At 50.0% G+C, this 15,361-nt stretch overlaps 6 protein-coding genes across 6 annotated transcripts; 3 read left to right on the top strand and 3 right to left on the bottom strand.

Moving 5' to 3' along the window:
* The first annotated feature begins 380 nt into the window (after positions 1–380).
* BC939DRAFT_460177 (uncharacterized protein) lies at positions 381–1,378 on the top strand. Its single transcript, XM_051556842.1, has 2 exons — positions 381–1,081; positions 1,105–1,378. The coding sequence occupies exons 1-2, from the start codon at positions 702–704 to the stop codon at positions 1,304–1,306; spliced, it is 582 nt and encodes a 193-aa protein (XP_051409315.1). The 5' UTR covers positions 381–701; the 3' UTR covers positions 1,307–1,378.
* Positions 1,379–1,797: 419 nt separating this feature from the next.
* Positions 1,798–5,419, top strand: BC939DRAFT_460174 (PQ loop repeat-domain-containing protein). The gene is made up of 6 exons (XM_051556841.1): positions 1,798–2,286; positions 2,361–2,634; positions 3,514–3,640; positions 3,781–3,813; positions 3,948–4,874; positions 5,012–5,419. Exons 1-6 carry the CDS (start codon positions 2,082–2,084, stop codon positions 5,252–5,254), a joined length of 1,809 nt encoding a protein of 602 aa, XP_051409314.1. The 5' UTR covers positions 1,798–2,081; the 3' UTR covers positions 5,255–5,419.
* Positions 5,420–5,435: 16 nt separating this feature from the next.
* Positions 5,436–8,576, bottom strand: BC939DRAFT_460171 (uncharacterized protein). The gene is made up of 10 exons (XM_051556840.1): positions 8,444–8,576; positions 8,255–8,353; positions 7,954–8,074; positions 7,632–7,851; positions 7,465–7,520; positions 7,041–7,358; positions 6,728–6,954; positions 6,295–6,624; positions 6,072–6,208; positions 5,436–5,951 (listed from the first exon to the last, which is right to left on the bottom strand). The coding sequence occupies exons 1-10, from the start codon at positions 8,507–8,509 to the stop codon at positions 5,480–5,482; spliced, it is 2,046 nt and encodes a 681-aa protein (XP_051409313.1). The 5' UTR covers positions 8,510–8,576; the 3' UTR covers positions 5,436–5,479.
* Positions 8,577–8,717: 141 nt separating this feature from the next.
* On the top strand, positions 8,718–10,848 carry BC939DRAFT_505759 (coiled-coil domain-containing protein-domain-containing protein; the record flags this gene model as incomplete). Its single annotated transcript, XM_051560708.1, has 2 exons — positions 8,718–9,042; positions 9,188–10,848. The coding sequence occupies 2 exons, from the start codon at positions 8,718–8,720 to the stop codon at positions 10,846–10,848; spliced, it is 1,986 nt and encodes a 661-aa protein (XP_051409312.1).
* Positions 10,849–10,860: 12 nt separating this feature from the next.
* Positions 10,861–12,488, bottom strand: BC939DRAFT_460165 (uncharacterized protein). Its single transcript, XM_051556839.1, has 3 exons — positions 12,317–12,488; positions 12,201–12,224; positions 10,861–12,037 (listed from the first exon to the last, which is right to left on the bottom strand). Exons 1-3 carry the CDS (start codon positions 12,362–12,364, stop codon positions 10,922–10,924), a joined length of 1,188 nt encoding a protein of 395 aa, XP_051409311.1. The 5' UTR covers positions 12,365–12,488; the 3' UTR covers positions 10,861–10,921.
* A 559-nt stretch (positions 12,489–13,047) lies between these two features.
* On the bottom strand, positions 13,048–13,899 carry BC939DRAFT_505757 (uncharacterized protein; the record flags this gene model as incomplete). Its single annotated transcript, XM_051560707.1, has 2 exons — positions 13,048–13,613; positions 13,716–13,899. The coding sequence occupies 2 exons, from the start codon at positions 13,897–13,899 to the stop codon at positions 13,048–13,050; spliced, it is 750 nt and encodes a 249-aa protein (XP_051409310.1).
* Between the last annotated feature and the right edge of the window lie 1,462 nt (positions 13,900–15,361).

The following is a 15,361-nucleotide window of genomic DNA, read 5'->3' as shown; positions in this document are numbered from 1 at the left end:
ACTCGAAAATGGGTAATTGTTCCATGGGTGGGGGCGTAAAGTTCAAGTACCGTTCCCAAAAGCTGCTCCGGACATGGACGGCACAGGATTTTGTCACCCATGCGATCCAATGGAAGTTAAGGTTGCGTCCCAGGAATGAGGGGCGGCGATGGCGATGGCGTTGGCGTAGTAGAGGAGGTTCAGTGAGCCAAGGTATGGTTCTGCCGCCAGGGATGAATAGTGTTGTCATCATCCAGGTCGAAGGGAGGCGCGGAGATGCGGAGGAGACTACAGGAAACACACAGCAGCAACAGCAGCAGCATGGTTCGCAGGGACAGGGATATGGACAATCTAATCAGTCGGAGATATCTATATCGTCCACATCTCAAATACCATCAATGTCAACGCCATCAACGCCATCAACGCCATCAACGCCATCAACGCCATCAACGCCAACGCCAACCGCCTCAGCAAACATAACCAGCCATGCAACACTTACTCCACCAACACGGGTTGCGGATGTTTATAGCGCCCTGCGCATTCCCACACCACCCAGGACAATACCCTTAGAATTCCAGCAGCAGCAACAATCCTCACCGGGACAATTGTCAGCAGCATCGACTACGCTCGCATCACCCGATCGATCAAGATGGGAAGCCTGGAAGGAACTTCTTCGAGACCTTTATTGCTGCGGGTTCATTTTCAAGGAAGCCAAGGTCTGGATGATTGAGATCTCGGTCCGGGAAGGAGTTCTGGATGAGTATGCGGTTCCTGTACCGAGTCCTGCGTACTGCGACTACCGTTTACCGGGATACGAGGATATCATGGCTGGAAACGGTGTTGCTCGTGCGGCGACTTCTTTATCAGGGCCGTCCGCAGGAGCGACTGTCACCACCGCAGGAACAGAGTCGACCCAGCCCCGATACATGGGTTTACCCCCTGCATATGAGAGTGATTCCGAGGATGACTCGGATAGGGGGGCGGACGAGGAGGACGAGGAGGAAGGGGAGGATGACAATGATAGTGACAGTGACAGCGACGGCCATCGAGGGAGTCGTGAAAATGGGGTATCTTCAGGAAGTACCGAGCCGAGAACGACGACGTCGCGGGGTTTCTATCACAAAGACCAATGGAGATGACAGCAGTGGTAACGGTTTCTTCGCCTGTTGGTCCGCGCGTGGGTACGCGGACAGGAGTGGCGGAGAGCATTACTGAGCAAGAGGAGGACGGCGATCCTTCTGCAGGGTCAGTTGGAGGCATTCTGCCGAATGCTTTTGGGGGTAAGGGCGAGGGAACAACGTCGTCGTCTCCGAGCAAGGAGCAATGAGCTGGAGTCACGGATTTCTCTGGACAAATGGCCCCATTTGTTGGTGCTGTGCAGGAATCCATCCCCCGTGTATCAATAATGTATCTTTTATTTTCTGGAGGGGGGTTCGATCAGTGCTCTGCTCTGTGACTGTACATAGATAATAGACATCCTCATTCAAACACTTCAAAGACAGCGGTAGCCCATCTTTGCGGATTATTTACCCTGGCCATCCAAATCCAGTCCTGAGCTCGCTCGGGTTGCTGACAGGTGCAGACACCAGCCCTGGGGGGTTGTTTGTTGGCTCTCTCGATAGGCAAAGATGCGAGAGGGAGAGGGAGAGGGAGAGGGAGAGAGGCACGCGACTAGGAACCCAAAAGCAGCTGCTGGTGCCCTTCTTGTGTTCCACGAGCCCTCCTTTGCTCCGAAATATTTTCTTGCTCATCCACATGTGTGCGCACAGTATCTCAAACAGCGGTTTCTTTGTTTTTGGGGGGAGGGGGGGAAGGTGGGGGGGGAGGGGATCATGGAGCTGTATCTGCCCAGGTCTATTGAGAGAGCTGTCGAGGAGCAGTGGGGGATGCTGAGGAGTGTCGAGCAGCAGCGGAGGGTGCAGACTGATCGATGTGGTGCGGGTGAGTGTGAGTGTGAGTGAAGGAGAGATGAGGAGGGGACTGCAGTGCATGGCAGGGAGGAGAACAAGGTTTGGGTTGGACACCGACTGACGAGCGGTGACTCCATCGGCGGAGATTGGAGGCCGCCCGTATCTCATCGCCCATAGGGCTGTGTGGAGACTATGGCCAATACACAGTCTGGCTGCATGTACGCTGTAAACGAGACAAAGTGGGGCTGCAGCGGACCAGATAAGAAGGTCGTAGGCAAAGCAGCTGTCTCTCTCTCTCTCTCTCTCTCTCTCTTCTTTTCTGCTTTTCTGCTTTTGTTTCTGTTTCTCGTCTCTCGCCTTTCGTCTCTCGTCTCTCACCCCCCTCTCTTCTCCTTTTGTACATATCACCGTCCATATACCCGCCTTCTTTTTTTACTTTTTCTTTTTTCTTTTTTCTTTCTCTATCTCCAGTTGCCCTGCTTCCTCCTCCGCCGCTTTCTCTTTTTTCCTCTCCCCCCTCATTCCTCATCCCTTATTCCTCATTCCTTCCTGATCCTCCTCCTCTCTTCATTCGTCCAACCCCACAGCGAATGGTTGCACACACAGCTTTCTACTGGCTCGCAAGCCAGGGCGCCACCATGGCTGCCAACACCGTCGCAGATGACAGCGCCATCCCCCTGAAGATATACCTCTCCAACGTTGCTGGCTCCCTGTCGATCCTCTGCTGGTTCATTGTCTTTACTCCGTAAGTCCTCTTTTGCTTGCTATCGAAACCCATCTCTTCTTGGATCTTCAGTTGCTCTTTCGAAAGCCCAGAGCTGGAAGAAGAGAGGGAGGGGGGACAATCAAAGGAACTATAACATTTTTGCCACCAAAAAAAAAAAAAAAAAAAAAAAAAAAACTTTCAAAGAAATGATATATAAGGGAAGGAATTTAAAAACAAAAAGGGGGGGGGGGGGGGGGGAGGGGAAACGACCACAGTTATGTAAAAAGAGATAGATCTTTTGGGCTGCTGCGTCTTTGTACAATCAGGGTGATCTCGGACCAGCTGATTGGAGATGCATGGTTTCATACACAGAAAAAAAGGCACGGATGATACAAGTTGATGCCATCGTATCGCTATCCAGGAACATGTGTATCTTTCTGGATTAGATATATATGTACAACAACAGCAACAACAACAACAACAACAGCAACAGCAACAGCAGCAGCAACAGCGACAACAGCAACAATAGCAACAACAGGACCACGAAAAGATCACAGCAGGAGCACAGGAGTAGGCAGCGCAACAGGTGCAGCAGGGACACAGTCGCAAGAGGGCTGTACTGTAACAGAGGCGCGCAGCCTCGGATTCCCTTTGGATGCATATGCTGGACGATATAGGTCATATGGTGTACATGTGTCTGGTTATGGGCGACTGAAAACCTTGTTTTGGGGGATCTTCTGGGTGCAATACGCAATTGGACCAACTCTGTTGATGTTGTGTGTTTCTATGCCGAATCAGGCAGGATTTTTTCGATCCGGTGCTCTTTGTACATGTACCTGCACCACGCTGGTACGCTACCACAGCAGCTGCAGTAGCACCATGACTAACGCGGGTGATATCATCTTTGCTTTCTCTTAGTCAATTTTGGATCAACTACAAGAGGCAGTCAGGAGAGTCCCTGTCGCTAATCTTCCTCTACATCTGGCTCGCCGGTGATATCATGAACCTGATCGGCGCAACCATGGATAACCTGTTGCTTACGATGGTATGTTCAACAGCCAAAGACTCCAGTGTCAAATCCTCTTTGCCTTCTCGCCTCTTGCTTCATTTTTTTTTTGTGATACATACTTCAATAGCCAATAGCAACTGCTAACCCTTTCTGCTGATTTTTTGTGGCACATTTAGCGTGTCCTGGCCTGGTACTACACTATCGCAGATGTAAGTTATTGAAATTCGGCCTTTTTGCCTCGCTGTCGTTTGACAGGCACAGTAACATGTACTCTTCTGCATGCATAGCTTATGGTCTTGTGTTCATGTGCTTACGCATTTTGTTACTTTTTCTATCGTTTTAGGTTGCATTGATTGCACAAATCTTCTACTACCGCAGGACATCTCCCAAGGCCAGCTTCGAGTCAGTCATCACGCATGCCAGTCCTGAAGTCCTAAGTGCGCCTCACGGCGAACACGCACCCCTTATCGCGGGAAGCCTCTCAGCAAACTATTCAAGTATCTCGCCATCTCAACACGTCCACGAGAACGAGCACGATCGAGTGATCCACCAGGCAGCCATGGTCGCCAATGCTACTGCATCACACTATGCTGAAGGACATCACCACCAAACTGCCGACACCGAATCGGGACATCTTTTGCCAGGAGAACGTTCTCTTCGTCATCAGCGTCGTCCCTCAGCACACTCCACCCTGACTACGGCCTCTGGAAGGTACCGATACAAAATGGTGAAGCGCCGCAGGATGATCCGCAAGGTTGCCATGGTCATCTTCCCTATTATGATGATCGCGATCTTCGTTTGGGCATACTATGACTGGCTGCAGTGCACGATTGGCAGTGGAGAGGGTTCAGAGGATGGGTCTCATTGTGGCCGTGGACACAATGGTGGACATGGCAATTTGCCTCCTGCACCCCGCCCCCCATCATCAGGGACCGACGATGTACTTTCAATCATGAGTAGCAAGGAGCCCAAGAAGCACCCAGGCGATGACAACCATGGGGGTGAGAAGACCGGAGTGCAGCTGTGGTTGCCCTTGTTGCTCGGATGGGGAAGTGCAGTTCTATACCTCGGATCGCGTATCCCACAGATCTACAAGAACTGGAGGCTCAAGTCGTGCGAGGGGTTGTCGGTGATGATGTTTGTGTTCTCGGTCTTTGGCAACATCTTCTACGTGGCCTCCATCTTCTTTAACTCGCTTGAGATCGATTACCTGATCAGGAACATGCCATGGTGGCTAGGTTCCGGCGGTACCCTGATCTTTGATTTCACGGTAAGCAAGACTACCTATCTTTCTATACATCTGTCTCTTTTCTCTTGTGAGCACATCCAAGATGATGCATACGTGCATGAATGGCATTCTTGATTTGAAAACTCACACAGTATTTTTTCTTTCTTTCTCTCTATTAGATCTTTTTCCAGTTCTACATCTACCGTTACAACACTCCTCTGAGCGAAGCCCTCAAGGAAGCAGCGGCAACAGGCGAGCTGAACGAGAATGCATTGATGGCAACCGCCAATGACTCTGACTCGACCGAGGATGACTCTGATGCGGACTCTTCTACAGGAGCAATGTCCCAGCAAAACAAAAGCAAAAAGGACCATGGCCACCAGCACCAGTCCACGTCCGCATCGGATGCCACTCGCGTATGAGTCCTCTAGAGCAGGAAATGACTCGTTGCCTTGGCCTTTGTAGTTTCCATCCACCCATACCAGCATGTTTTCTTGTCTTGTTTTCGTTTCTTGCTTTTTTATTTTTTATTTTATTTCCCATTGCTTTTGTAAACATGTACAATAAACGTCCAAATCAAAAGAGAATCTGGTTTTATCATATCGTCAAAATATCCAGCAAAGTTTTTTATTCCCAAGGTTGTGATACTACAGAGGGACACCATCAAGGTCTTCGTTCTCCATCGGCATACCATCCAGGTCTTCATTCTCCATCGGAACACCATCCAAATCTTCATCCTTCAAAGGCACGCCGTCCATATCCACGTCCTCTAGGGGCAAGCCATCAATATCATCATCTCCCTGTGGAGCACTGATCGCTTGGAACGTATTCAGGAACCCTAATTTGGCCGTTGACGACCCTCCAGGCGATGATGCGGACGCAAGAGTGCCGGTTGAGTCTAAAGTCGATGAATCGGCCTGCTGCAGGCTGCTGACTTCCTTGCGCGCCAATACGTTCGCCAGATTATCGATATATTCCTGAGGAAACACGATCCAGTTTTCCCAGATCGCGAGCACACCCGAGATCTGTCTCCTGAATTGCTCCGCCTTGAGACGTGCCTCGATGCTGCGGTAGATTGCATTCAGCGCTTCAAAAATGGCCGGAAGTTTGACCTCGAACCTACAAAGTGATCAAGGAGTCAGTCGAAGAGTGACTAGTGTACGCTAAAAGAAAAAAAATGAAAGCAGAAAACACTCTATGGGTACATGGATACATGGGTACATGGGTACGAGAACTTACGCAGATCGGAACTTCCAGACGTTCGGCAATGGCACACTGCAGTTGTGCAGAATATCGGATATGAGATACAGTCGAGCCAAGCGAGTCGGCTGGGGCGTACCCGGCAACACCATCGAGCTTGCAATAACATCAACGATCTACGAGTAGCCACGCACTATAATCAGTATCAACCCCGCTTCTCGTTCATTTTATCAAAGCAAGAACCACTCTGTGAAGGTCATACCTCGTCGGCCGCGTCCGCATGCTTCATGCAGAACATCATGGCTCTGCCAATGGACCGTCGTTGAATGGTCAGCATCCTGAGTTGGGCCTCAAAATAGCTCCTCGCGCCCCGACTCAGTGTCCCTTTGACTCTTCCTTTCTCAAACTCATCCTCATGCGCCTCCATAAGCCGCTCGTCCTCTTCAAAGACCTCGTCCGTGAATGTCATCAAAGGAGGCACCCATATCGGTCCACCCTCCACCATCTTGAAGGGCTCTGTCCGCCAGCGTACTGCAGTGTCTCCCTGCATCATCGAAAACAGCTTCCAGCGATAGTAAGTGTGCTCTAGCGACTATGACAAGGAATACAAGAACCGAAAAAATTAACTATCGCGGCACGACCCATAAAGTGAGATCCATAAACAGTCAATGTGAAGTCTTCACTCTCAGGTGTACCTTATGGTCGACGAGGAATGCAAAAACCGGGTTGTGCGGCTCTTTGTCGATGAGCGCCTGCTCGAACTCGTGGCCATTAGCCAAGACCCTTTCGACCACTCGATGAATACACACCAGTGTCTTGGGGTCCGTTGGCTTGGTCACAATTATATCTGTGCTTGACGGAGGTATCGATTTCCGCACTGGGACCTTGGCTGCCTTCGGAGGCATCTTATAATCCTTATGGACTAAGCATTGCAAAAAATATCAGTCAACTGGCTACCAAACACTCCCCTCATGAAATGTAAACAACTTCATTCGCTGGATATCTTACCATAAAACGGAACCGCTGGAATAGCAACGGCCTTGCCCCAGCCTAGCTTCATGGCATATCCCATGAGCTCGATACCATCCATCTCCTTCAATGCGACAGCCGCATCCGCTCGTTCCATAAAGCTTACAAACCCGCAGTTGCGGTTTCTCTCGATTTCCTCTGTGGTCCTTGGCCACATGATCTTGATACTGGCGATGGGGCCATATTTCGCAAACTCCATGCACAATTGTTCCTCATTCACTGTTGGGTTGATATTTCCAATGTAAAGGTTGGTGGTTGCAGGGTCTCCTGTATCTCTCGATCCCATCTTGATATCGTCTGTAATAGTGCGCCGAAAAATAAAAAAATCTATCTGGATCAGCTCAACAATTTTATGGGTTATCACTGCAAAGCGTGGATTTTGAAACCAGGATAGAGTCTGTACCATGTGCTGGACGACTAGTCCGGCCATTTGAGCGTTCATCTCTCTCTGCCTGGTTCCTAAAGACAAAAAAAAAAATACAGTGTAGCATTAGTATTCTATCCTTCAGCGTGCTCGAACCAGTCAAAAAGGAATTTTTCACCCGGTGCCAGTCAGTGATCATGGTGTACCTTTTAAGCTCCTCAAGAAAAGCGTCCATCTCCTTTTTCCGCCTCGCTTTCGCATCACGAACGTATGGCGTTGGCTCCGGTTCGAGTCCTGGAATAGCCAGCGGTGTCTTTGCTGGACTAGTCGAGGGGGGCTGGGACAGTGTACTTGGCTTGTACGCAGCCTTTGCCTTTGCTTCCAGATCTTTGTTCGCTTCATCCTCGTCGTCCTCACCAAAGACGGCTGTGGTCAGGACAATGCATCGATTAGAGTGTGATCTTGGGCAGGAAATGGCACGTTATCCATTGCAGGCTCCAAGTCGGGATGTTCATTTGGGGGACTTACACGTTGTTGGGATAAAGGTCGACTTGCCCTTGACGAACTTTTTCTCCTTCTTGGAGGATTCATCCACCTCGAAGGACGCCACGAACTCTGCGTATGCCTTGGCCGCCTCCTCTGACTCTTTCTAATGGTTTGCGTTATGAGTGATGGTTGCGGGGGGGTGGGTCGATGGATGCATGAGTCCTTTCTGTTGCCAGGGGGGTCGTCAAAAAAGCATAAAGACATAAAACGCATGGTAGAAAGAGGAGCGGAAGATGTCTCTCCCTTCGCCTGAAGGAATCCACATGGGAAGTTTGCGCTATACCCTTCGTTTCATCTCGGCTTCTTCCTTGTGCTTTTGAAAAGGATTAGAACGTTTCTGGGCCCCGATCGTGAACCCTGTAACCTTGCTATCGGCTATCGTCTATTACAAAGTAGCAACTCGTTAGTCCTTCATGCACCAAGAGGCAAAGCAAGCATACACTGGTTGTTGGAGAAAAGAGGCGGCGCTCACCTGCATGGTACTTGGCATAACAGAGGTGATGCCGAAAGGCAGTTTACGCTGTTGTTCTTCTCCCATGGTGCTGTTCCGCAGATTTCCTGATCGCGAGGTCCTCGTTGTCGGTGCCGGTGAACGTTGTCGATGGTCAAGCAGGGATGCCCCAGTGAATCAACATTTGTGATCGTTTTGGGCAATATTGGAGTGTCACGTGTAGGGTACGCTCATGGAACACGAGGCCCCAGCGTGGACGTTCTCTTCCCTCCATTCCTCAACCTTCCTTCTAACAATGTCGCTCACAGCAGATTCCATCGAGACGATACTACAATTCCTGGAACCACACCTCGAGACGCTCCAGACAGGGTTCCCAACCTCCACTAGACCAAACGAGCCTGCTCTCACCAAGAGCCAGAAACGACAAAAAATTGGGGAGACTCTTGCAAGGGATCCGGGGATCTTCCTGACAAAGTGGGGATCCGTCGTCCTATATCCTCGACCAAAGTCTTCGGATCCAGTGCCAAAGGAGAGCCATGTCAATGGAGATGGGTCAATAGTAGCAGCATCGCATAATCTGACCGCAAAGGACATCTTGGATTTATTCGCTCCGCTTGCTGGTAAGCGATCTATCTCTCTGCATTAGATATCTTTGATGCAGGAAAATTTCTTGGCAGTAAATGTTAAATGAATAACGGTCTATTGTACACTTTTTTTTTTTTTTTTTTTTTTCTTCTTTCCGACGCTTCGACATTAAAACGACAGATGACTACGAGGTCAAGTTCCAGCTCACAAAACTGTACCAGCAACTACAGCAACTCTCAGAACATGCCAGCTTCGTGGCTTCCAGACACCACCCCGACAGGTCCTCCGCCGCCGATAGTATGGATGTAGATCGACAGGACACAATCCAACCTGAGGATCGGAAACCTTCTCCAGGACAGAACGATCTCTTCACGCGTTCCGTCCTTTCTGAGAACACTCGTAGGAACAGACGCCTGAACTATTTGCTCCGCCATCTGGCTCCACCGGACCCTAGCGACGTGTCTTTGGGGCTCAAGGGAAAGGGGCCAGCTGGGCATGCGACGAGTCACAGCAGCGCGGGTGATAGTCGGAACCGTGCCAGCAGTAGCGGTCAAGGGTTACAGAATTCTCAACACCACCCACCACTGGCGAGCATTCTGTCGATCTCAGGATCGATGTCAAACCTCAGTTTCGAAGAATCGACCTATTTTTCAGATGCAGAGATGGAATCCCGGGCGCCCGAGTTATATTACCAGTATATCGGGAGGTTTATGGACAACGACGATGACGATGACGGCGATGCCTATGATGATGGTGATGATGACATGAATGAAGTCGGTGACTCCAGCGTCACTGTTGAGAGTGATGATAGCGATCAGTCCGGTGCAGATGGGGGAACAGGAGCCGAGGACGCGGACGATGAGCGTGAGGTAGACAAGCGACGTAGGCGTCACAAACCCCAGCCGAAACCGTTCGGCAAGGACGTCGGCCTTGTGGATAGGATCCTATGGAACATTGACCATCCCACCAGGAAGCAGCAGATCATGGAACGTCAAAACCGAGCCATGCAGAGTGGTCATAAGATGTCGTCTGAAGAGTCGGGACCGTCACGATCGCAACAACAGCACCCTCGGAGGGTTTCAGTTCCTGGACCCGTAGCAGCTTCTGCTTCGTCGTCCATGCCAATGGGTACATCACAGAAGGCGGAACAAGTCGAGAGCGAATTTGAGGAAGAGTTCGATACTGAGAGCGAGAAGGATGATGCTGAGATGTCCGAGAAGACGAGTGACGATGAGGATGACAGGAAAGGTCCTCTGAAGGACATCATCAGGGACGATGATGAGATCCGCGCCAAGATCAGTGTCACACCCCACATTCCGCCCGATCCTATCCCGGGTATTGTGTCCTCAACCCTGGCCTCTGCCGCCATGACACTCGAGCAACCGGAAGAGCGTGCACTGTTTGCAGCCGTTGAGAATGGTGGTGATCTAGATTCGGACGAGGACAAGGAATTGGACTCGATAACCGCAGAACGGAAGGAGGACCAGGAGGCGCTGAGGGAAGAATTCGTACTGCTGATGAAGCAGAGATTCTTGGATGGACTCGACAGAAATTTTGATTACTCGGTCGTCGACTTTGATGAGAACCTGGATGATCTGGATCAGGTGAACCATGATGAAGAGGATAAATGGTTTGATGAAGAAGGTGATAGCGGTGGAGAATTGGAGCGGGATGTACGGGGTCGTATCGGTGAAGGCAGCAGTGCTGCGCTGAGAAGCGGTGGACGAGATGGACGCAATATGAGAGCGGGATCAGCGTTGTCTTCACAGATGACATTCGACGAACGGCTCAAGGCATGGGAGAACAGTGCACAGAATGGCTCGGGAGATTACGACTATTAGCAGCATGCACAAGTCGCGTGCTGTTTATTAACTTGTAAATATTATATATAAATCTCTTCACTGTCCATGGTGCTCAAGCAACTGCGGTTTGTGGCAAATGCTGCTGTTGAAGAGGCTGTAGTTGGTGTTGCATCAAAAGCATCTGCTGTTGTTCCTCATAGTCCCGCCTCTTCTGAATCAAGCCCTCATAAAACCTGACTTTTTTGGATACGCCCGGACAGACCATCCAGGCCGTCCTGGCCTCTGTCTTGAGGATATGCCGCTCATTCAGCATGACGGCCGGACTAGGCCGATGATACAGCCAATGACTCAGGCGCTCGCCCTTCAACAGAAAGCTCAATTGCGTTGTGAGTGGAACCAAGTCTGGGGAGGTAACCGAGTAGGCGATGAGATGATAGGCATTCAACACCGTGGCGGTCTTGGGCGACCTGTTCAGTTCTTCTGGGGAGGGACGTTTTTGAACGAGACGGGAAAGTCGATCTCGGTCCATGGACTTGCGGAGGAGCTCGATCTTCGGTACGAGGACCATGCTGATGGATTTCTTTTGTCGACGAGAACGGTTGCCAGAGTATGCAGAGGTATCTGATTCTGGTGCTGTGGTGCTGGATGACGAAGATGCTTCCGTTACTGGCTCATGCGATTGATTGATGTCGAGAGGATGAAGTTGGTTGTGCTGCATTTGTGGGCTGTGTTCAGGCAGTGGTGAGTCTGAGTTAATTTGCCTCTCCTCAAGAGCTACCGTCTTCAAGAAGGACGTCTGTTTTGGCTTGTGCTGCTGGCGCTGCTGCTGCTGCTGCTGGTGTCGGTAAGTCCTCCACCTGCGCTTAGCTTCAAACTCCTCTTCGTTGACAAACATCTCTTCCGGGATCAATCCTCGTTCGACCAACTCTGTCCAGTCTGGCCGAGTCTTCAACTTCTTTGCAATCTTGATACTGACCATCTGCCTCTCTAGTCGACACGAGATATGGTAGGACCGCACGGCTGTGGGGCCACCGATGTAGTTTCCTTCCTGAATATGCTGGCGGATATGGATGCCCCGGAGGATGTTTTGTTTGGCGAGTGTGTCTCGAGATGGGCGATCCGCGAGCGAGGACTGTAGGCGGGCGGGTGTGCGTTTGAGGAGAATGTGACGACGGAGTGGGCCATCCATGGCGATGCAGCGCAGGCGCTTGGAGGTGATTGCTAATGTCTAACAACAGATGACCATGGGGGGGGATCATTTGGTAAACAGTAGAGCAGAAGCCCCTTTTGGTTCCCATTATCACTCTCATTCGCTCTGTCATTTTGACTTGTCTCTCTTTCTTTCTTTTTCCGTAGAAAAGATAGTCGCTTTCGTATCCAAACTGGTTTACCTGCAGATCTATGTCCTCCACAAACTACGTGCATGGGCAACCATAAAAATCCGCGTGAGAGGAGTGTTCCGATTGAGGTTACACAACTCTTAGTGCTTCGCCCAATCTTCACTTACAGTCAAGAGGCAATAGAGAATCTCGTCGGGGAGCGCCAGGATCGACATTTTTTTTATTTTTTATTTTCTCTTGGTATGTTTCCGTATCTTGAGAGATCTTTGAAGAAAATGTCTTTGATGTGCAGGGTAACTTTTGGAAGGGAAGGAGTACGAGGCGTAAGAGGTATGAATGAGAAAAGAGGTGTGTGATGAGCGAGGAAGACGGCGGACAAGGGTTTGACTATCACCACAGTAGAACATTTTTTTTTTTTTTTTTGGATCCATTGGCTAAGAGCGCGTTTGTTTCTGTCTCCGTATCCACACTTTTTATGTTTTTTTTTTTTTTTTTTTTTTTGTTCGTTCGTTCGTTCATTCAAGAGACACCACTGAGGACATGCAATGGTTGTAATTCTTTTGAGGGAACACGACGACATTTGATGATCCCTGTCCAGCATATCCTCTACTGTACATCTATTTTTTTTTTTTTTTTTTGGCATGTCTCGTAAATGACTATCGATCGCTTTAGAGAGACGGCATCCAGATTGATTACAGCGTTCGAAGCTTGCTTGTGTCACACAATATAACATTAATGCGGTGCATGTCATGAGCCGTCTTCATTTTATTTTATTTTATTTTATTTTATCACTTCTATGTCTTGAGACAGCATTCGCTCTACTCGACCTGCGAAAGAAAAGCCACGCCATCTACCAGGAAGAAAAACATCTCCACCTGAAACTCAAGACGGTTTGAGTTTAGCGGACCAAACCAAGATCCAAACCGTGCGTGCCAGCGCCGCCTCCAAAGGCAAAGTAGCCGTTCGTGTTCAGCTGCTTCTCGCGGCGATCGGGACCCGTGCTCTTGGTGCTCTTCTCGTCACCAAGAGCATGGGTGTTCATCTTCTCGTGCAGCTGTGTGACATCCACAACGGTCATATCGAGCTCGGGCAGCTTTCCGTTCTTGGCACCATCAATCATGATGTTGGCACAGTGGTGGTAGAACTGATCAGTAGAAAAGGCGGTCCAGGACATGGCGAACAGACACTTGTCCGAATCTGTGCAGGAGGGCGCGTTTTTGGGGATCATCACAGGCCATTCGAAGTAGATGTCTGGACAGGTCTTGGTGTACTGACCGATGACCTTCCAGGTCTTGCCAGCATCGTACGAGAGCGAGAACTCGCAGGCACCGCCACCATGGCGCGACTGCTTGAGTCCAGCGGGTGGAGGGAATACCTTGGGATTCTTGACGTTGAAGTTCCAGAACCGGACGGGGATGATCTCGCCGGCCTTGTACTTGGTGACGGGACCCTTTTTGTAGCCGCCTAGAACAAATGAATGTGATAATAGAATGAGCTCGATGGTTCTTTTTTTTTTTTTTTTGTTCTTTTTGAACGGAGGGGAGCTTGAAACTGATGGTGACCTACCGCAGGGGAACTTCTTTCCCTCGAATCCAATCCAGGCATGGACAGCACCAGAGGGGTTTTTGCTCCAGGGACCAGCCTGAGCGGGAGGGTTGGAGATAGCGATATGGGCCGAGGAGGTGTCAAGGAGGGAGAGGAGGGTGGTGGCGGCGAAGAGGATGCTGCCAGCGAGTGAGATGGACTTCATGTTGTGTAATGGATGTTGTTTTGTTGAGAAGATGGGAGGTGACAACGGATCCGAAAAGTAGTGGGGTGGTTTGATGAAGAGAGGAAGGACAAAGTAAGATAACGAGGGGGGAGCCGTTTGCTTTTATGGTGGAATGGACAACCAATACTCAGGAAAGTTTTGCAGCGTGTGTCCAGTAAAGGACAAATATGGAAGGAAACTTGGGCTATGATCGAGAGCCCTCCCCTTTCGTCTCAGATGGTCGTAATTACCGCTGAGCCAACCCTGTGTATTGTCTACAGCAGGGAATGCGAAAGATGCGGCGGTCGGTATTTAAATGTAATGTGAGTGCTCATTTAACTTTTGGAAAGCACGAGCTCTCATGGACAAGGGGCCGTCGCATCCAATTTCGGGGACAGGAAAAACGTCCGTTTCGTGGTGCGTGATTTATAATTTTTAACTTGGGCCAGGGCCAGACTCTTTTCTGACAGATTAGGGTACTAGTGCAATTGCACTGGGACCAAGAATCTGATAGGAAGCAGGAAAGAAGGATGGCGCTAGGCCAGGGGAACCAATCTGATACGCCCTTCAACGGCGCTTGATTAGTGGAAGCGACTGTCTCAGAGGTATATCGTGCGTGTGCCATGCTTTGACCATAAATGACTAGCCTCTTCAGGGTCGTCCACATACCGACACAGGCTAGTAAGTCAACCGGAGGGGTATGAGTTCATTGCACTTTGTCCGAGCGTAGAACATACTGCATATGTATCTGACCTCGTAATTGTATAAACGTAAGACATCGCTCCATGGTGGGGGTTAGGGGGGTTTATCCATGCTATTAGAATATTGCGCCTACGATTTGGGCTGGTTTTCCCCCCGAATGAGGGAAATAAAAGTCTTGTGGACAAATTCTCCCAAAAGTCGGGCTCACAAGCCCAGCTGGACGAATAATGGACAGAGGCTCGTCTGCAGGAAGAAAAAAAATAAAAATGAAGGCAGACAAGCGAATCACTGAGTCAACCAGCAGCGGACGAAACTCTCCTGGTCAACGGGGGCGGCACTTGTTCTGTACAGCTCTGGTCTTGGACGGGTCCAGGGCGAAGCCAGGTGCGAGTTATATTCCGAGTCTATTATTATCGCACAAAGGCAAGTAATGTCTGCGGTATTGAGGACTACGTTGGTGCTCTTTACAACATGGCGCAGTATTATTTTTTTAATCGTTGAAATCACTCTACTTGATTACTCTTCCTTCTGGGTATCAGGGCCTGTGACCTTCTCTGCCTTCTCTGCCTTCTCTGCCTTCTCTGCCTTCTCTGCCTTCTTGTCAGCCTCATCGGCCTTATTCTTGTCGTCCTCGACTTTCTTGCCAACAAGCATGCAGTTGTTTGTACTCAGGAGCGAAAGCACCCTAGTATCGTTGATCGGGCTGGGTCAAAACAATGATGGTCTCACCAGGCTGGGTTATCTCGAACTCGTATTTGCC

Source organism: Gamsiella multidivaricata (genome assembly GCF_025024155.1).
Source record: "Gamsiella multidivaricata strain RSA 2152 chromosome Unknown BC939scaffold_61, whole genome shotgun sequence".
NCBI classification, from domain to species: Eukaryota; Fungi; Mortierellomycota; class Mortierellomycetes; order Mortierellales; family Mortierellaceae; genus Gamsiella; species Gamsiella multidivaricata.
This window is presented reverse-complemented; position numbering and strand designations above follow the sequence as displayed.